Source organism: Thermobia domestica, chromosome 16, assembly GCF_964235325.1.
Source record: "Thermobia domestica chromosome 16, izTheDome1.hap1.1, whole genome shotgun sequence".
In the NCBI taxonomy this organism is placed as follows: domain Eukaryota; kingdom Metazoa; phylum Arthropoda; class Insecta; order Zygentoma; family Lepismatidae; genus Thermobia; species Thermobia domestica.
In genome coordinates, this window is record NC_137469.1 from 90,852,134 (window position 1) to 90,874,867 (window position 22,734).

General features: G+C 34.3%; 1 protein-coding gene across 1 annotated transcript in view; it reads right to left on the reverse strand.

Moving 5' to 3' along the window:
- The window catches only part of Stacl (SH3 and cysteine-rich domain-containing protein), a 426,872-nt gene that overhangs the window by 255,513 nt on the left and 148,625 nt on the right, over window positions 1-22,734 (reverse strand). The window contains exon 8 of the mRNA XM_081741694.1: window positions 9,907-10,018. Coding sequence (XP_081597820.1) covers window positions 9,907-10,018 — 112 coding nt within the window. The remainder of the gene's footprint in view (window positions 1-9,906; window positions 10,019-22,734) is intronic.

Below are 22,734 nucleotides of genomic sequence, written 5' to 3' on the forward strand. Positions count from 1 at the left end.
TTCTTTGATAACCTCAGATGTGGTTTTATATCTTCGAGTATCGAGATAGGTTCCATTTATTAATATCATTAAGTAGGGCTCATGTAATTAATAATCATCTTGAATCACAATAAAATCAATGTAGAAATTGATGAAAATAACAGATGATGATGAACAACGGTGAATGGATCTCAGTCTTACCTATAAACTTTACTCGAATCATTACACATCTTTTAACGAGAAAATCCTAAACGGACAACATTATAACTGCTTCTTACTCTGTATTTAAAACATTACCTCGAGCCTGAAACGCATTCTAACTGCTCACAGTAATCTATGTAACTTTCGATAACAAAAGAGAATAGCTGATGACATACTGTAAAATTTATAGAAGCTTAAACTAGGTGTGAAATGATACCACCAAAACGTTGTTGGGTAAATGACATTGATTTACAAAGTATCAACATTTTGACGTACGAGGTAGGAAGAAGGTTTAATAAACGAAAGAAAGAGTAAGGTAAACACACACTACATTGCTTTTTGTTAAGTACATGCCTTATTCACAAATATATCAGTTTAAAACAATAATCCGATAAGGTCAAATAGTGGTTTAACAGGAAAGAGAAGTTTGCATATTGTGGGCTGTAATAGCGATGATAATTTTCTTACGTCTTGCAAAGATTTGCTGAGGCCAATAGTACTTTAAAATTTCTTACTCTTGTGGAAACTAAGAGTTAAGCTTGGTCGGAACAACATTACGATTCTGTGGATAACAACTGAAGATAACTATGTTTTGCAAATTTTCATATTGTTCTTTATTTTTCTGAGGTTTTAATTATTAAAACAAGTAGTGGTGTTACGTTCACCAAGTAAAGAAGTTTGGTTTGTATAGCCTACCATGATATTTCTTCAATTAATACTGATACCCGAACTTGCTTACGCAGAGAGATTAGAGTGAAGAAAAAATAATAAATTATTGGGACGCTTAACTGACTATAGGAAAAAAATATTATTACTGTTTTCACTCAATTGCGATCAACGTTGAACCCGCAAGTCGTTTTCCCGGTGTGAATATAGGGTTAGAAGAGAAGGTGGTACCTATTCTTAGAACACTAACTAGATTTCAAATAAAAATTCTTGCTATCTCTTATCGGTTTTGGTGTATGTGGAACAAGATTGAAACCAGAAGCTGAAGTGGATTTTTATTCTTGGGATCTTTAATTGATTGTTGGAAACCACTCCTCGCTATCTACATTACGCTTTTTTGCTTTATAGTGATCAACGATAAAATTGGAATTGGTTGATTTCAACCACTTTCGGTTTGAATCTCGCTTCCATTAACGAAGTCAAATCCTCACTTCTGATCATCTGTATCCTGGCCAAAAATTGATGGTGATCTATCAAAGAATTTTTGAGTTTCTTGTCTCTCGGACTGATTGACAAATAAGGTAAATATGTATAAAATCGTTTTGGAAATCCAAACTTCTTAATTAAAAACTATAAAACTACGGTAGACTTCAAAAATATGGACATCCAGTCATTGGCTAATATAGTCCGGTTCAGGATTCACGATTTTCGAGTGACAAATATAATTGAAGCTATTTTTTATATATATTTTTGAAAGTTTATAGTAAACTCATGATATATTTATCATAGTCTGGGTCTGCCTTCCCCAGTTTTTATCTTCTAGATTCGCTAATTGTATCTAATATTGAAAATGGAGGTGGTAGATCTATAACTTTCGATACCGTATTTTTGTATTATTTTCTCCAAAACTATAGAACACGATCTATTTAGTTTCTGCTATACTGTAGTATGTTTGGATTGCATAGATGTCATATTTATCATAATCTGTTTCCTATTTGTTTCCTGTAAGATTTTTTAAAAAAATCGTGTATTTTGTATTAGCTTATTTATGAACTTCGGAATATCTTTGCGGCGTGGTGGCTCAGTGATAGAGTGCTTACCTCTGCTGCGTGGGGTACTTGGTTCGATCCCTAGGCAAGAAAGTTTGTGGTGGACATAATCGTGTCCAGGTATTCCTGTTTCCTCCCATACTTTCATTCCATTAATTCTTTCATAATCATTCAATTGCTTCAATCACATGTTTCCCATAGTTTAAAGGGCATAATCGTGGCACGTTAAACTGAAAGTTTCTTCGGAATATGTTTGCATTTCAAATTGCGTAATGTTTAATAATGTTTTTGACAAGCTAATATCGAAGTTGCGGATAATTGTTTTTTTTTCCTCTTTATCCTTTTTGTGTTTTGTAAAACTAGGAGAATCTTTTTTATTTATTTATTTACTGTTGCTTGCAGCCTCGTTTCCATGGTGCTGTCTTGTACTTTCCCTTGGGCTTGCTTGTTTTGTTTTCTATTTAGCTCTTTAGAGAATGTGGAAGTTGAACCAACTTCCATTACCCTGCTTTTAGATCAAATTGTAAAACCACGTATTGTCTCTCCTTAACTACAGTATGTTGGACTGTTATACAACCCAAATGGCATTGTGGTCGTGTGGGATGCATAACAGAAGGCACGGGAGTAATGTTTTCTCTTACCTTGGACCCGCTTGTACGGATATTTCTTGCGAAAATTTTAGTAATTATAGACTGTAATTGAACAGACGAAATTGTAATATTGCAATACGTCAGGGGCGTACACAAATGTGGATTTCCGGATTTAATCTCCTTTGAGTAAGATATAAAGAAGAATTAAACACTAAGATATGAATACAATCACTTAAATGATTTGAACTTGACAGCTGGAACCGTTTCTTCCTTTTTTGATGAAATTCACCACACGTTACTATAATGTGTAATGTATAATAGTGGAACAAAGACCGCCTTATGCAGAGTTGTTTTGACGAATGATTAGCGTCATATTAAAGGTCTGACTACTACAGGGAACATATGATAGTCGAACTCTTTAGTATGGCACTAATCACGATTCAGAAGGACTCTGCATAATGCCCAGAGAGTTTAAGAAGCTCTAGACTGATATACTCACAGTTTTATTCTCATTGTGTCTTTTGTGGAAGCCCTACTTGAAAATGAAGTGCACTAAAGCATTACATGGTTATTTTCTTAAAATATCCTAACTGCACGACAATTCAAATGCTGACGTGGTTCAGAGCTCACCTACATAGTAATCCCCATTCTTGAAAATCTGTCATGCATAACAACATATAGAAAATGTAAACCATCAAGTGATTTAACCACCATGTTAAGAATATTACTTGACGTAATAAAAAGATTCGTTGATTTGTCGTGCTAGTGAAAAGAATTAACTGATTTTACTTGGTATTATTTTTAGTAGTAACTTGATGTCATTTTATAAATAAATGTTCGCACTTCTGCTCGCGCTTTCAATTTTGAACGAGGAAATATGTTTATATCCCGAATATATGTTATTCGGGATATGAACGTTGTAATAGGTATCAAAACAGTTTATATGAGATTTTCATGAAATACCCTTAAAAAGTTAAAAATGGAGAAGAGAAAACATACAAAGCATTAAAAAAAACATCATAATAGAGCTATTAAATCATTCATCGGATATACGAACTCAAAATTTATACTAGAAGGCACGGTGAATTAGCGGTAGAGCTCTCGCCTCTTGCGCGAAAGACCACTAGTTCAATGCCAGGCCATGTGAGTTAGTTTACGCAACATTGCGTCTATGTCTTTCTTCGGGGATCTCTCGTTCCTTCCTACATTTCAATTTCACTAATTCTTTCAAAATGATTCACCTTTGTTAAGCACCTCTTTCCTATAGTTTACGTGGTATAACCGTGGAGCCAAATGAAGAACTTTATTTTTTTTATATTCAAAACTTATATTAAAGTACATGAGAAAAATAAATTTCGCTATAAAAATACTTGAATCAAGGCAAATTTATAAAATTGAAATTGAATATATCTAAAAGGATTTTTTATACAGCAAACTCAGGGTGTTCAGTGAAAAAATCGTTTATTATATGTCGTACAAACAGATATACGAACCTAAAAGACATTTAAATTTTCATCACAACATAGGCGGCCATTGATTCGTTTGTGCAGAAATTTATGATGTATCAATTATTTAAGATAACGATAGTTGTTTGCTCATTCTTGCAAGTATTACAATAGTAGTGTCAGTACGCCCTTACGCGAACGCTTTACATGAAGCAGTACGAGTGTTTTTATTTATTATGTTGTAACTATATTTACTGCGTTTGTATTTTTAGAAAGTTCCAGAAAAACGAGTGAGTTTTCGTTATTTTTAATGCGTAAACATGAACTGAACGTAAGGTTTAAAACGGATGGTATCCAGTAAATACAGGCAACATTAGTGATTGGTTGATTTAGAATTTAGTGGCCCATTCAGTACTGAATCCATAAGAGATGTGAATCTACAGCATAACGTTGGATCTGAACCACATAAGGCTCTACCGGGAATCGATCCAGGGTGTCAGAATAGGTAATATTTACCTAGACTTTACCTTCAGATGAACGGCATCACTTGAAACTCTGCTAATTTTGTTCTTATTTTTTTGCAAGTACTAAAATGTTAGTACTCTGATATTTTGGAAGACGTATTTAATCGTTCTAGAACACTGTTCGAATTCCAAGACCATTTTTCCCTCTCAAATAACAGAAATTTGATTAATCTGTTCCTGAATTCCACGAATTCGAATCTCCAAAATGATTTTAACTGTAAATACACTGGATTTTAAAGTAAAATATCAACAAATTATAACACTTAAATTGTATTCCGAGGCAAAATCTGCTCGAAGTTTTGCTCCAAGCTGTTCCAGTTCTGCGCCGTTCGGATTTCGGAGGCAATTTGTATCTTTCTGTGGTATTTTTGAAATAAAAATAAGTTCTAACATTCAATCGGCTACCTTAATCATACTACATACAGATAATAAACCAATATTATAACACGCCACTAGTAAAAAGCATATTATTGTTGTTTTTGCCTTTTTTGTGTAATAACCTCCATCGAAATATTTACCTATTGTTTACTGTGTTCACAATTAAATAATATTGAACATGATCGCAACAATTAGCAGTTGTCACGGAGTACACATTTGCTATGATATTGTTGATGCTTGATACTTGATTTTTAAAATAAAGTACTTCAAAAATGTAATTTGGAAGGACACTAAATCGGCGCGCAAGAAAAGAAAAGGGAGTTCATGCGTATATTTATAAAATGTAAACACTAATGAAATTAGACATCCGCCATCTTCAGAACACACAACGTAACATGAAGAGATTGAAAAAGAATTACATAAACTAGAAAGATAACAGGAGACATAGAACTTGAAAGTAAACGCACGGAAGGGATAGTGGGATGAATGTATTACATGAAAATAAAATATAAACAGTTGACAAAAGAGAAACTTGATTTGATATCAAGAGGCACGAAGACATCTAGGAAACGTGGAATGACAAAATCTAGGACCAATGTGGAATAACGTGGACAATAATCGTAAGATAGATTTTATGGGAGAAGGTTGGATAAATCTTTACCTAGCAGCGAATAGACGACAGCTGTTGACGATTATGATCATTTCGGATATTCAGGTTAGTGTCGTAAATATTTTACAATATAGAATTTAGAATAAGTTTAAATCCAACGTATATTTTCCCCTTCATTTCACTTGACTTGCATGGATTTTCCCGGCATGATATTTTAAAGTGTAAGTCATACTGTAACGACCAGGAATGATACATACTATAAGCGTAGACAAACTTACACCAAGCGTAAAGTGAGTATTAAGATTGCGTATGTAGGCCACATCTTTCAATCCAATTCGTGACTTGTATAGGATCGAGCAACATCTAATATAATTAAATTCTTTCCCTGAACTTCAGAAATGAGCACTGAAAAATGTATACAATGGATAATCTTCTGCAAGCTATTAAGTAACTAACTAACTAACTCTATGGCCTATGGAACCCGGAGGTTCAGTGCCGCGTTCACAAAAGCTCTCCACTGACTTCTATCCTTAGCTAATTGGATCCAGTTTCTACTTTGTATTCCTATCTCTGCGAGATCCATCTTAATATTATCCTCCCATCTGCGCCTAGGTCTTCCTAATGGTCGTTTTCCTATGGGTCTACCAGTCAAGACTTTGACAGCGTTTCTACTTTCTTCCATTCTAGCTACATGACCTGCCCACCTAAGCCTCCTAGACTTGACGACCCTAACAATGTTGGGTAAACCGTATAAACTATGTAGTTCCTCGTTATGAAGCTTCCGCCATTCCCCATTCTCGTTCCTCTTGGGTCCGAATATTCTTCTCAGGATCCTGTTCTCAAATACTTTCAGTCTATGTTCTTCCCTCAGAGTAAGCGACCATGTTTCGCAACCATACAGAACAACAGGCATGATTATCGTTTTATATATTTTAAGCTTCAAATTCCTCTTTTAAGCTATTAAGTAACATGATGTATAATGTAAATATAATTTATTAGTGAATTTTCATATTCAAAAACAGTACTCTTTGTCCATAAGACATTAATTTACAAACTTCAACTCTCAATCTTAAGGTGGATCACCACCTGGAAGTCAGTACATGTTTTAGCTCATTCCCTTAACTACTGTGTAATGAAATATTACATGTTATAAATATTGTATTGTTAGATAGAGTTTCAGCTACAACATAAAACACTGATTTATTTGGTTGTGTCTTCTGAAACCGAAAAAGGTAACAAATAAAACAAAATATTTGATTCGTTTTACAATGAGCAGATGATGGTACTTGCTGTTAGATATTACTAGAGGTGCTGAGTTTCACGAAATGTTTATTTGTATGCGTAAAGTATTAGGAAGTAACGGTCTTATTACGAAATAGATATATTGTTTGACCGTTTTCCGTGTTATGTTTCACATTTTATTTCAATATTAATTTACATTTAAGGAAATAGATTTTGAGAAACTTGCGCAGAACGCCATAATGCGTTGTTGCCAAATTTGTACGTTTACTGTGGTAGTCACAATAAGAAAATTCCTGGATTCTAGCGTTGCAGTTCGAGAAGCGCAACTTAACTCTGAATTGCGATATGATCGAAAACTAATTTCTCCAGTAAGTATTCAAGCAGAATTCCATGATTTCTTGCTTTATTATCTGGCATCAGTAAACATTCGATACTATCTGGCAACTCCGCACTATTCAAGCAGGTTTAGCGTTGCATCGAGAATACCTAGTGATCCACCTTAACGCTTTCTAGAGCAAATTTAGGCTTTGTTTATCTTATTGTTCTCATACCAAACTCAATACAATATCTCAGAAAGCCAATTTACAAATCTTTCTCAGAATTTGAGAAGAATATGTAGTTAGTAAGACTACAAATTTAATGTTGATTGTAGAGCTTATACAATTAAAGCGCAAGTAATTAAAGGAATAAAGTTAATTGTGAATGTTTTATCATAAAATAATAATTCATATTTGTAACATATTTGAGTGAGTATTGTTTAGTTATTAAAAATAAGTAGTAAGTAGATGCAAAGTAAGCCAGAGAAATGAAATCATAAGGATCATTGTAAAAAAAAAAAAAAAAAAAAAAAAGATTTGTAGCAATGATTCTATTTCCGAACTAAGAAGCTACTTTCTTCTTACCAGCTTTACAGCTTCTGCTAGGACAATTTTTTAATGCTGTACACCCGTGCATAATAACTTTAATGCCATTAGTTTAACCTTAGAACAAATCAGAAATATTTTCTTATGTCAGATCTACTTATCAGTTAATGTTTATATTCCACTACTGAACAAACAAGTTGCTACAGTAAACAACCACAAAGATAATATCGATAATTCCGCTTTATTATCCAAATTACGAGAACTACTCGTACCATAGAGAAAGATCCTCCCTGATCTTTCTAGTAGTCTTATACTCCTTAAACAGTACATACAATATTGTCTGAACTTTCTAAAGTGCCCATATTTATACCAAAATTAATATTATAACAACATAGATTAATAAACCTGGATAATTCAGCTAGTATCTAAAATTATAACAAGTTCTTCCTATATCAAATTTAAACTTCGACATACAGTAGTGTACAGTAATTTAGAGACTTAGGGTAGACTTCAATAATGGTAGTTACTATGTTATACTTTGGCCAGGTGAAAAATAGAAAATCTTGTATAGAATCCGAAGAATGATTGTCGTAATACGTGTTAGTACTGTTTGTCCTCTATGACTGTCTAGCAGTATGAATAATATCATAATAATAAGAACGAGTATCTAATGTTCTTACTTTTTGAAAAAGATAGAATCCCGACGTGGGAGAAAAATTTACTTCTGTGTGAGGAATAAATTCACAAGATTCTGAAACTATTAAATAATAAGGAAGATTTGGTTATATTATCTCCAACTTAACACAAATGTTTTTTCAATGAGGAAGAAAGGTCACGAGGCCTGGATGTAAAGAATTCTGGTATAACAACTGGCTGTCAATACACAGATTACTCCACCTGGATAATTCAGCCGTGTCTGAAATTATAACATGTTCTGCATATACATCCTATTTTACGACATACAATAGTGAGCTGTTATTTAGAGACTTAGGATAAACTTCTATAATGGTAGTGTGGCTTGTGCCAGAAAGTTAGTTGACTAATAATGCAAAATATTTCCCTGAGACACGCCTGATTTTAGGGGATACCCAATAGTAAACTTTATATCGCATGAAAATCTGTATAATCACGAAATATAAACTTTTTGAAATTTTTCAAGTTTTGAAGTAGATATGATTATTGTTTTGCTTACACTTCATCAAAGTAACGACTACAAATCACATGGTTATCCACAATATTACATACAAGAAAACACAGGGATGTTCTTTACTTGTTTCAAAATGAAATGCAGCTTACAGTAATAATTATTTAAACTGAATATTATTTTGTCAGTATTTCAACAAAGGACATTCAAGTTTAAGCAACACACTTTCTTAAAAATTGAAAGAGCATACAGTAATCATCTGTACGTTATCTATGACAGTGCTCAAATCAGCCTATTCATTCGAAGATATTGATGAAAGAAAATGCAGTGAATTGAGTACAAGTATTGCTTGTGACTAAAAGCCAGAAGGCAGTAACGGACTATGAGAAAAACTGTGAGCCATCATTATAACTGTGGGGATTATTTCATCCAATAAACAAAGATGGGTTAAAAATTTTAAAAAATACATCATGCAATATTATATTATGAAAGTTAATGGAGGCACAGTCGAACATGCAATTCCTTCGTCGTTTAACGCCTATTTGAACACCGAGGCTAAATGAGACGTGAATATACTGCTTAACGTAAAATCAAAGCACACGATATTCTATTGAAAGTCAAACTTTGAACTCTCGAGTGTACACCAGCTTTATAGTTTTGAGGTAGTTTTATTTTAATGTAACAAAGACAAAGGTTTCTTTACAGTACCAATCTTATAGCTATGGATTGCAGATTGATTTGTCATGTTTCAATACAGGTTCATTTGTAGCTCCCTCGTGGCTAAGCAGTTAGCGTTTGCGCCTTTGGCGTGGGAGACTCGGATTCATCGGATCACACGTTAAACTGTAGTTCACGTGGGACGCTAAGCCCAAAAATCAAATACAGGTTCATTTCTTTATATTCCGAACAGTTGGAAATCGTACACACTCCCACATGTTTTTTTGATTTAACGTTACCCAATCCATCACCTCCATATAATATATGATCCTTATTCCTGAAATATTCTGTATAGGCTTTTATATCAAATCGTTATATACCAATAGACCGATAGATAACTGTATTTTGTACAGAAATGCAAAGCAAATAACCAAAATCTATAGATTTTATAAAATTATTATAAATTGTGCACATTACATAAAGCGCTTTCAGCATTATATTTGGACAAGTACCATTATGAATTTTCCTCTGTATAAGGTCATAGGTCACGTGACTTACCTGTGACCGCACAGCCGCTAGGTGGATCTGGGCGACACGGAGGTCGAAGCGCTTCAAGCTAATGTCTTCCTGTAGCTCATTAGCCTTGTTATACAAGCTGGACTCCAGGCTCCTGGAACAAAAAGAAAAAAAAAATATGTTTCAGAGATCTTAGAAGAAACTTGAGAAGTTAATTACTTAATATGACAAAAAGAAAATCTTTATTCCAAGAAGGAGAAAAAGTAAACAATAATTAATTAAAGATTGGTTTAGGAATATAATGAACTAGAACTGGCTTTTTGAGTAATCGAAAGGGTAGCACACTTGTTTTCTGTTCACGAGATCTCGAGTTCGATACATGGTAAAGGCACTTAAGCATAATAGTTAAGTAGGATGTGAATAAATAAATAAACCTGCCATTAGGAAGACATTAGACGCAGATGCGAGGACAATATTAAGATGGATCTCGCAGATATAGAAATACAAAGTAGAAATTGGATCCAGTTGGCTAAGAACAGAAGTCAGTACAGAGGTATTGTTAACACGGCATTGCCGCCCGGGTTCCATAGGCCATAGAGTTGGTCAATAATGTAACTAAAGAACATTATACGTAGTATTAATATACAATGTTTACAAATGATATCTGAACTGAAAATGCATGGGTGAAAATGACACTTTATATTATGTGTGTGTGTTAGAGGTCTGCACGAGCCTGAATTTTTAGCCCGAGCCCGGCTCGGCCCATGAATTTACAATGAAAGGCCGGACCCGAGTTCGAGATATGTTCTAGCATTCCTGGACCGAGCTCGTGTGATAATCAAATGAGCCCGAAATAAGCCCGAATTACAGAAACTTAATAATTAATGTAAAATTGTATTTTAATTTACAGCAATTAGAGGTTTAATTTTGCAGTTGTGTTTGAAAAGTTCTCCAGAAACAACGGAGGTGCAATATATATCGTTGTACAATATATTTACAAAGTTAGGCCCGAAAAGGACCGAGAAATGTGGTTATATATTTAAAAATTCACGGCCCGAGCCCGCCCCGGGCTCGAAGTGATATCTGCTTTGTAGGCCCGAGCCCGTGCAGACCTCTAGTGTTAAGACAAATCAAGCAGTAATAGATACAACATACTACTTAGTAGTGCATATTTTCATAAACGGCATAGAAATAAATAATCTGTTCCAGAAGAATGAAAACTATTAATTGGTTTATACTGGTCAATAACGACATACTTTTTAGAGCTAAAAAAACTTCGTTTCGGTCGAAAATTACGCATCAGAATCCACCGTTAAAAGCAGGCCATTTACTTCAGCTCGATAAAGTCTTTCGATTATCTTTCGACAATGTTATAATTAAACAAATTAATTAAAGTTTAGGAATTAATCATAATTTTAGGTTATACCTGTTATTTATATGGTGGACTGTCATCTTGTTAGAATCATATTGAAAAACTTGATTAGTGTATACTAAATTTCAGTATTAGTTTCATATTAATAAGTGATGTGGTAACAGTATACGATCAATTATTTTTAGCTTTACCAAAAAAGGTAGTTTTTCTCGATTTTATCGAAAATTACGCATGAGAATTTACACTCATCTAATCGCCAATAATATTGTAGAATTAGGATATTCAAAATTATTTTTCTAATTATCTTTTTTCTTAAAGAAAATATAAAAAAAACAGACTTTAGTGTTTTGAAGTTCCGGTTTCCTCTTTTGACAGTTGTACGCATACCTGTCTTCGTTAACAACTAATATCTAATTAATCCAAAATCACCATTTTGCGGAGCACAGTGGGTTAGTGATAGAGAGTTTACCTCTGGTGTGTTAAGTCCCTGGTTCGATTCTTGGCCAAGTAAGTTTATGTTGGGCATCATCGTGCCCGTAGGTTTTCACGGGGTATTCCCGTTTCCTTCCACATTTTAATTCCACCAATTTTTTCCAGCATCATTCACTTGTCTTAATCATTGATTAAAGGACATAATCGTGGGACGTTAAACTGAAAGAATTAAAATCATCATTTTAAAAACATCTAATAGTGTATTGCGTATTCAAAAGAAATTGTAATCTACAAAATCAAAGAGTAAATCTTGTGTGAGATGACTTTTTTGACAAAAGTATACCCAGAATGATATCATCTTCATTAACCAAGAAACCCATCTCCGAGAAAATCCGTGGTCCCCGCGTAGCGTAGTCGCTAACGCTCTCGCCTTTGGTGTGAGCGGTCCCGGGTTTGATTTCCGGTGAGGGCACTCGGTCGAAAATGTGTAAAAAGCTTTTTGAGGCCAGGCATCCTGAATGAGGTTTTTTTTGGGGGGTTTTCTCATTCACACCAGGCAAACGCCGGGATGGTACCTAACTTATAGATCCCAGGCCGCTTTCTTCTTTCCCCAGTACTTTCTTCCTTTTCCCCGGATAGTGTGATCGCTAAGAGAAGTCGTCCTTCAAACGTGACGGACTAAATGGCCATAGATGCCGAAAGCCCAGAAATCTAAATCCTAAATCCTGAAAGAAAATCCGTGATACACGCACAAATATGAAAGAACGGAAACGTATTAAGGTGTTTATATAGTTTGTACTGTTTGGAGAGTTTCTTCTGTTCAGGAATGTAGCCAAAAATGTAAACGAAATCTACTGAAAAATAAACAAGGGATCTATAAAAATGTATGAATGAGTGAATATAGTAGTTTTCGTGTTTCCGTATGCTCTTGGGTTACTTTTGATTAATACCACGTTACTCTTAACACTACCGTAACGATGTTCTCCCTTTGTACTGTTCTGTTGTGTACGGAGAGGAATACGCAACATAACGTATACTGCATAAAATATTATAATTTTATTTCCATTTAACTGTATCTTACTACGGCTGAAATTACTTAATAAACGTCTCTTACTATAGCACTAATTTCGAATATGTCGTTTCGTTCCGCTCATCTCATAATCAAATTTAGTAGCTCGAAATCCACTTAAATTAACATATTCTTAACAGGATTTTCCACAAATGAGTTTCATCCTCAACAAATATAGTAAACTCTAGTAAAGGCACTAGAGAGGATAATGCGAATATTTGTGAATCAGGTTGAGATAGTCAGTATTATACACCCTTTCATACCACAAATATATGAGGTTTTAACCTTAACAATACTTTTTAGGTTTAATCAGAAACACGTTCAATCTTTCGAAAGAACAACTGTTTGGCGTCGGTTTAAAAAGTAACATATTAAGCTTTAAATATACTCTCATTTTTTAGGTTTAAACAAAACAGTTGTTAACTTTAAAAAACGCTTTTAACTTTGAAAGTTTGTTCGAACTTGTGAATGTTAACCTCTATATACTAGATAATCCCGCTTTTTCTCAAGAGTAAAGTTGTTTGCAGATCGATTTCTAAAATCAAAAAGAGATACAACTCAAAATATACATATGAATATGTAGAAGTAACAATGGAATATTGTTTTGTCACTAGACTTATGTTGTTGTGCGAACTTCTGTCATTGAAAGACGTCAAGAAATGAATTAAATTAAGATTGCAAGGCTTGAGGACACGCTTGAACCATTATTAGTTAAAGGAAAGTTAAAGGAATTATGTAAAACATAATTCTGTATTTCATGAAATGAAATGAAATCTTTAAGTTTTACGTCCCACTTTTATGCCGGCTAGGCTAAAGGAGACGGTGATGGTGAGAAATGTCTAAAATAGTGGAATGAAGAAAGTGAAAGGAAACGGGAAAACCTTGAGAAATTCCACGCACATGGTGTCTGTCCCAGTACAAAGCTCACTTGACTCGGGCTGGGATCGAACCAAGGATCCCAGACACCAGAGGTGAACGTTCTACCACTGAGCCACCGCGGCCCCCAACTCTGTATTTCAGTATAACATTTATAGACTAATACGAAAGATAACCATTGTAAGTTCGATACATATTGAACATTTTTGTAGAAACCACTCGGACCTAGAACCACCTCTAGAAAAAAAATAGTAATACTTAAACCAACCATTCCTTACCATAAGCTAATGAAACATTTCGTCACTCAATATTATTTTGTTTGTAAGTTTAAAACCCAAGAACTGAATTAAGGATGATAGCAATAAGGCTTGCTCAAAAAAAAAGTTTTAATTTTTAAAAAAATGAATCATAAATGCTTATTCCATACTAGTTCCGTAGAGCACTAAAATACTGAGTTGATTGATAGATTGATTAGGATTTAATAAGGACATAAGCAATAAAGTCCTCGTCCTCGCCACGACAAGGTCAATGGCCGACACAGATAGCTCATTAAAAATACTTCTGGGGAATACTTCTGAGTTCAAATGGTGTTTTTTAAAATAAACATGTCAATAATTCAAAGAATTTAATTTTCTCTGCTTTCTGGAGTCTCTATGGATATGGCTATTAGAATTGAAGCAACATTGAAATTCAACTAACTAACTTTATAACCTATGTCATCTGGAGATTCACTGCTGCATTCACGAAAGCTCTCCACTGAATTCTAACCTTAGACTACTGAAACCTGTTTCAACTTTGTATTCCTATTTCTTCAAGGTTTTTCTTAATATTGTCCTCCTATCTACATCTACATATTATTAATATTTTTTTCAATTGAGCTTCTTTTCCCTTCGTGAATTCGTGAACTTTAAAATATACTAAACGATAATCATGCCTGTTGTGCTATATGGTTGCGAAACATGGTCGCTTACTACCTAGGTATAAGGAAAGAACATAGACTGAAAGTATTTGAAAATAAAATTGTAAGGTGAATATTCGGACCGAAGAAGGGCGCGAATGACGGAAACTTCGTAACGAGTAACTGCATAATTTATACGGTTTACCTAACATTGTTAGGGTCATTAAGTTTAGGAGGCTCAGGTGGGCAGGTCACATACCCAGAACGGAATTTAAGTAGAAACGCTTTCAAATTTTTAACTTGAAATTGAAAGACAACATTTACGAATAAGAAAAAAAACACGTTATTTTATCAGTAATTGATAATCCTATTTATACAGATTCCTTACAAACAGTAAAAATGATAGTCATTAAAATACAGTTACTGGCATTGTTTCATGAAATATCAATTCAAATATACGATCAGCATAGTAATAGGTGAAAACAAACAAAATTAAAACAGAGGTCGTGAAAAAGATAAAGGAATAAATGATAAAACAGAAAATAAATCAATAAACAGTAATAATAGTAACATATTACACGTAAATTCTAAATCAGGGATGCAAATAACCACTCGCCCGGGGCGAGTGGTTCATCGGTGCGGGCGAGTATTTAATATCATACCGAAGGTACGTAAATGATTTCTATTGTGAGATATTGGCTAGTAGCTTATTTCTTGGACGAGTAAAATTTCGTTGCTTATTTGCATCCCTGCTCTAAATAGAGAAATCGGAGAGAAGGTTAATTATTTTATATCACAAATACAGTTAATAAAGACCGCGTTTCTCCTCTAAATCTAAGTCTAAGCGTTCTCTGATATCTGAGTTTTTTTTTGACCATTTTAAAAGATGCGCAAAATACTCACTCAGTGGAATGACATGATGTTCAACACATAGATTGTCAGTTCCACACATTAAAAAAAGAAATGTAAGGGCATCCGCTACGCAAGTGCACCCGGATCACTTCATCTCGGCAACTAGCCGTCTTCCATTTACTTGCAATAGGTTTTACAGCTTATTTTCGTTTGTCTGTTTCTAATTCATTTATCAACGGCAGCACATTCTTTTGGCGGAATAGCTACAAAGATCGGAGCGTGAGAAAGTGCTCCAACGTAACATCTTTCAATTCAAGGTTCATGGCTTTGTCGTCATGGTCATTTACTCGAATGGTCCAGTATCCCTGTATGAAGCCCTGTTGCTGTTTATTAATTTGATGATGTTTTATTTACGGGAATTAGCGTCGGTAGTAAAGACTACGATGGGACTATCAAATATTTTCAGTTGTCATGACTCTCGATATCTACAAGCACATTTGCCGAGAGAGCAGATTGTCTTGTAACGACCAATATCTGTATGCCTCAGCGGATACAATCTAGCTTAGATAATATTATAGTCTATTTTAACTTCATTATGAATTGCGTTTTATATTACGTACGCGTTTTATATTCTCTTTGAGTGGAAAATATAAGGATTAGCCCTAGAATTACTAGACCAATATCTCCTACATAAATTAACAAAGCGTAGGGATCAAATTTGTCTGTGCAGGTTTCTAGCGATTTTTATATCTATTTATTGGAGAAGACTTGAAAATTTGAACACACAGGTAAAAGCTGACCCCTGTAATATCTCTAGGATTAATAAATACAAATGCGAAATATAAATGATATAAAATTTGCTCGTCCCTTCCTTTAGAAGTGGATTTTTTTGAAAGTGCTGAAACACGCGTGCACTGATTTTGAATTAAAACTTTATATTCCGAATTTCTCAGTTATACGAATTCTCACTTTGGGCATTCTCTGAATTAAGAGTTCAAAAGATTTGATTATTATTATAGAGTTCATTTGATTATTATAGAATTTGCATTCCTGTCCATCTTTAGGGACGAAATTTTCGGTAACGTTGAAACACATGTTCCCCTATTTTTAATTAACATTTTATACATCAAATCCTTTTATTGGACACTTTCAGAGTAAAGGAAGGAAGGAAAAATTGATATTAAGCAAATTTCCTTCTTTTTTTCTCAGAAGCGGAAGTTTTGAAAACGCAGAAACGCGTGTCCAGATATTTTTAATGAGTTTGAAATGCACAAGTTTATCTCCCTAACCTTCAGGAGTTCGTAAGATACATTATTCTTGGCAATAAATTTGAACTCACCTTTACCCCAGCTAAGGATCCGTGTTGTAAACATTCCTTTGTTATCCTTTGACAAAGGGACTATTGCATCCAAATTTTACCTTTCTAGTAATAGTAATATGGCCTGGATGCTGATGAGTAATTCACTTTTATATTTATCTGAGTATACAATGAAAAAGAACGCATTCTTACAACTCATTGCCATTCTTCTTGCATGTTTATGTATTATTATCGTAGTGGAATTCCGACAGAAGGTTGCGTTAATAAAATGTCATCTGGTGCCCAAATGAATTTTTCATTGCTGTTGTAAGAGGAAGAGAACGTTGATAATCCCATGAAAAAGCGAAGCTTAAGCAAAACAAAATAAAAAAAAATAAAACCTATGTCCTCGTGACTGACCTAGATGACTGGATGGCGTGGTCTCATGTGTCCCTCAGGGGTTGAAAATTTAATGTCATCTTCATGTATTCATCACGCAACTCTTGCATGAAAGCCAATTTAATTATGAGACTTTTTTTGTTTTTTTAAATTTCAAAGTTGTTGCATTGGCCGCTTTTCCTCTTTTTCATGTATTATTTTTATAAATTGAATATTCAAATGGTTGCATCAGAGTAAGCTAGAGTTCTTTGACTTTTTCTCTCAATATCCATTACCAAATTATTCATAACTCAAAACGTAGTCAATATTTTCCAAAGCGAAGACGATTCCACAGTTCATTGACTCAAGACCTTATAAAATGTTTTACGTATCCGCAATTCTTTTCACTGTATATAACAGTAAATACCGTATATACCTGTTGTTTATGTGTATATAATACCATTACTACGATGTAAGTGTAGATAATCGGATAAAAATACAAAAAAAATATGTATACGCTATTACTAACGACTTGACGAAAATCATTAACACACCTTTGCTCCAAGTATCACTTTTATTCTATACCTTTTGTAGCCATACAACTTTCATATAAACCATCCAGAGTAATATTTACCGGATATACAATCACAACTGCCAGTAACTAGTAGATATTTAATAATCTTCAACTATACACATATTAATTACGTCAACATAATCTAGATTCTATTTCAATCTAAACAATACACATACTAATTTCTTAACAACCTCTACCTAACTTTATGTTTACAATTTCGCGCACTTTCTGCTCATACTACATCCTAACAGTAAGTTATTGTATCTATAAATTTGTGTCTGGAAGGAAAATTACATAGACTATGCAGCCAACGTTATAAGGTGGTCAAGACAAAATGTATAAGAAATATGGTGGAAGAGATGAAGGAATGTTGTTATTTATGGAGATAAGTAACACGTGATAAGAAATGCAGATAAGATAAAATTAGAATATCTAAGACAAAGACGATATTTGAAGAAAACAAAACTTCTGACCGAAAATATCAACATAAAATTTGAAGAAAAAGTTAATGAAGCATAAAGAAGCATGATGGGTATGAGACATGGACTCTAGAAGAAAACGGAGAACGGAACCCCTCAAAATGTGAAGCCATAAAAGAATGTTGAGAATTAGGTTTGGCGGATAAGACGTCGAGTAAAAGAGTTTTGGAAATAGTAGGAGAAAAAAAGGGATATGCTGAAACTAGTTTGAAATGAAGGGATAGATTGATCGGTCATATAATATGAAACATGGAGGAATCATACACTTGGCTACTGAGGGAATGGAAGAAGATAAAGTACCCAGAAGAATGCTGACATAGAAATATAAAGACTAAAGAGTACAGAATGTAGGAAAGGAAGTTGCAAAGAAATATAAAACATCTGAATAGGGAGCTGCATAAAACCAACCTACTAAATTGCTTATACAGTAAAACCTGTCTTGAACGGACCCTTTATTAAACGGAAAACTGTCTTAAACGGAAATATTTCACGGTCCCATGAATTTTGGAGAACAAAACGTATAAAAAGTCCCTTCATTAAGCGGAAACTGTGTTACGCGGACAACGGAAAGAAAAAATAAACATTTAACGGAAAATTCTCAGTTCCGGACTACAGCGTTTAGAAGATGTTTAGACATTTTGTGAGACATATACATTACACTGTCTGCGATAAAATGTTCGTTCTTTTGTTAAATATTTCTGGACAGTGTTAACCTTCCCCAACCACTACTCATATTCACCCCCCACAAATTGTCCTTAATCCCCGCAACTTAATCAAGAATCATACGGAATGTCGGAAAGAAGAAAACGAGATAGAGGAAAAAGAGGAATACGATACCGAGTTCGAAGAAGAGTGTAGAATAAATACATATCAAGATGTTTAAAGGCTCAGATAAATACATGTCAAGATGCTCTCAGAAGTTTAAAGGAACTACAAAAATTTTGCCTTACGGAAAAATGATTCTGATTCACTTAGTATAATTTCTCAGGTTAAAGTGTATGCGGAAAGTCAAGCAGCCAAGCAGCAACGTATACAGAAAACCCTGCTTGGCTATTAGAAAAATAAAGAAAACGTGTGCATAGCAAATTTTGTATTCATTTTAATTTTTTTGTGTATTTATTCGTAGAAGAAGAAGTACTGTAATTGAACAATGTACGTACAGCAATATATTTTCTCAGTATGCCCCTTTATAAGCATGTATTAAAAAAAAAGAAAGAAAGAAAGAAAGGAAAGGTCTACCTTCACTAAGCGGAAACCTGACTTTAACGGAAATTTTTGCAAGTCCGTCTCGATTCCGCTAAAGACAGGTTTCACTGTATTAGAAGAAAGGAGATAAACATACGTATTTACAAGAAGTTTAAACAAATGATTTTTAAAATTACTCTGAAGGCTGTCTGCAAACTGAATCATTTCTCGGTGGAAATCAACACTTGAGGGAAGATAAAAAGCATGACCCACCACACACTAAAATTTTTCACTACCACTTTTAATACTAAATCGTAAGTCATGTCATGGGTTAATAAAATCTTTTTTTTTTTTTTTTTTTTTTAGCAAGTATGAACACAATTATAATAGGTGTTTTCGGTAAACTTTGTCCGAAAAAACTCACTTCAGAAAACTAAAATTCCTGATTTCTTCAGAAAGAAATGCATTATGTCATAATCTAGAGTTATCAATGAATTATTTATGGACAAAGTACTAAGATAATCATTGTATCCACTTTCGAGAAAATCATCAGAACGAAACACAAACACACTTGGAAACTGCTCATTCCAAAATTTTGTGAGGAAAATGGAATTATGATATATAGTATAACAGTGATATTAATAAAATATTTACTTATGAGATACGAACATACAATAGACTTGTCTTTGAGAAAATAGCGGTTTAAAATTTTCAAATTCAAATAAACTATCCTTATATTTGGGTATAAGAGAAAATTAGGAACACCTCTCCTTATTAATACCACAAGCTTTAAGATTGGGCTTCGATACATGAAACGGCGTGGTCTCTAGACCGATCTGCAAGGAGCTAATAGAGGACGAGATGCATGAAAAAAAAAATGGTAGCTACAGATTATGAAACGTGTAAATCCGTTACAATTGAGAGCTTTTTTTCTCATTAGCATAATAATTGTCACTATTATTATAACCCAAAATAAGGAACTTACTCCGGTTAGCAAAATACGCTCAACCTTGCTGGATATTTCAAGATAAATTACTTGTGTTATAAAGTGTATAGTTGCTACTGAAATGTTTACGAATTGTGTGCAAAACCGCTTGAGCTGATTTTGAGAACTAATTTATATTAGTATATTATCTCTCATATCTTTTGCCGAAATAAGTGGCTTATTGTTAAATTATTAGTAATTATTCGTTTATGAACCATGGAGAAAATTTCTTGAGATGTTTTTGAGAAATATGTGACTTAAAAAAACATACTCCCATGTAAACCTTCTGTTCTGTATCTTTTCAAAGCAAAGTGAATATTCCATATTGTAAAAAAGTGTTAGAATTTGTTAAATATTATTTTAATTACAGCAAAGACATTGTCTGGAAGATTCACATCAAGAGAAGTATAACCTTGTAAAAAGTTTTAAAAATTAAAAGATAGCATAGACATAGAGATTGATTGACACACACAAACACACTTTCAAGGAAAGTTTACTCAATCTCTGTTTCACAAAGAATCGATTGGAAATAGAATCCATTTTGATTATGTAATCGATTTTACTCTAATACTTGTATCCTTGATATACGAACTCCAGACACAAAATGTGGCCCCTCGTAACGTAGTCGTTAGCCTTTAGTGCGAGCGCTCCCAGATTCGATTCGTGGTGGGGACATTCGAAAAGGCATAAAAGATTTTCAGGTATTCACATATAAATGTCGGGATTCTACCTAATATAATGGTCTCAGGCCGTTTCCTTCCTTCCCCAATTCTTCGGATAGTGTAATCACCGAGAGAAGTTATCCCTCATACGCGATGGGCTAAAATGGTCTTAGATGTCGAAAACCGAGAAATATAATTCCTAATTCTTAATCCAGACACAAGGCTATGACAATGACAAAAAATCATTCAGCAATCAATTTCCAATTAGTCAACCTATCAAAACCAAGTATCTGACTGGAGAACGACACGAATCGAAAACTTCCAATCCGTGATCAACAGTTCCTTTCCAACGTAATTCTCTGGAAACAATAGTCAATGAGACTTCTGAATCAATTTTAACTAAAATTGGTACACATATTACTTGCAGTCTTTTAAAGAATATTGTCGGGGTAAGACCTATCTAGCATATCTACGGGGGAGGAGAAGGGGAGACATAAAAATGATAGAAAACGATCGATAATTATACCAAATCCATAGTTTTCGGGATCTATGACCTGGTTGGTGACAGTTTCGGTGCCCTTTAAGTTCAAGTCAGCTCCACATTGAGAGTAAGATCTCCTAACACACCTAGGGGGAGGGTAAGGGCTAAACACATAAAAACTATCGAAAACAACCGATATTAATGTCGAATCCATAGTTTTCGGGGTCCATGAGCTAACTGATGAGAGTTCCGATGCCCTTTAAGCCTAAGTTCAGCGTCCAGTGAAGTAAGACCACTTTGCACACCAATAGGGTGGCGAGGGGGATACATATAAGAATGATCGAAAACGACGTTATTAATGTCGAATCCGTAGTTTTCGGAATCGCTGAGATGGACAGTGACTTCCGATGCCGTTTAAATCCAAATTCAGTTGCTAAGTTAATTGGTGGCACTTCTGATGACACTTAAGTTCAAGTTCAGCTCCCAGTGGGTACAAAACGCCGTTAGCACTCTTAGGGGGGAGTGGGATTGGCAGACTTAAAAATGATAAAAAACGATCTATCCACAGTCGAATTCATTGTTCTCGGGGCAGTACTGGCGACCCCTAAGTTCAAGTTCAGCCTCCGGTAGGAGTAAGATCCCCTAGCACACCTAGCAAGAGAGAAAGGGGTAACATAAACAATAATAGAAAACGACCGATATTAATAAAGAGTTCAAAGCTTTCGGGGTTGCTAAGATGAATTGCAACACTCCAAATGCCATTTAAATAAAAGTTCAGGCCTCGTTAGCACCCCTGGTGACATGAAAAAAATAATCAAAGGCGACATATATTAGTATCCAATCCATATTTGTCAGGGTCCTTAACTTGATTGGCGACTCTCTCTATAGCATTTAAGTCTAAGTTTCACCCCTATTAGCATCCTTATAGTGGTAGAAACGGGTTGGCATATAAAAATACTCGAAAACGATCGATATTAATGTCAAATCCATAGTTTTCGATGTCGTTGAGATTCATAATTACATTTCCGATAGCGTTAAATTCCAAGTTCAGCGCCCATCGGCATGGGGGTGAGAAGGATTGAAAATGTTTCAAATGACTTGGGTTCGTCAAGCTATTAGGTTACAATCGCGATGACATTTAATCCCAAGTTTAGATATGAACGGGCATATCTGCTGGATTGGAAATACATATAGGGGCAACGCCAAACACGTCGCTCATATCTATTTGGATATATGTGCATGAATGTATATTAAAGCGTAACTCTAAAACGCTGGATCAAATTTAATCAAACTTGGCAGATAAACGATATTCAATCTGAAAATAAACATG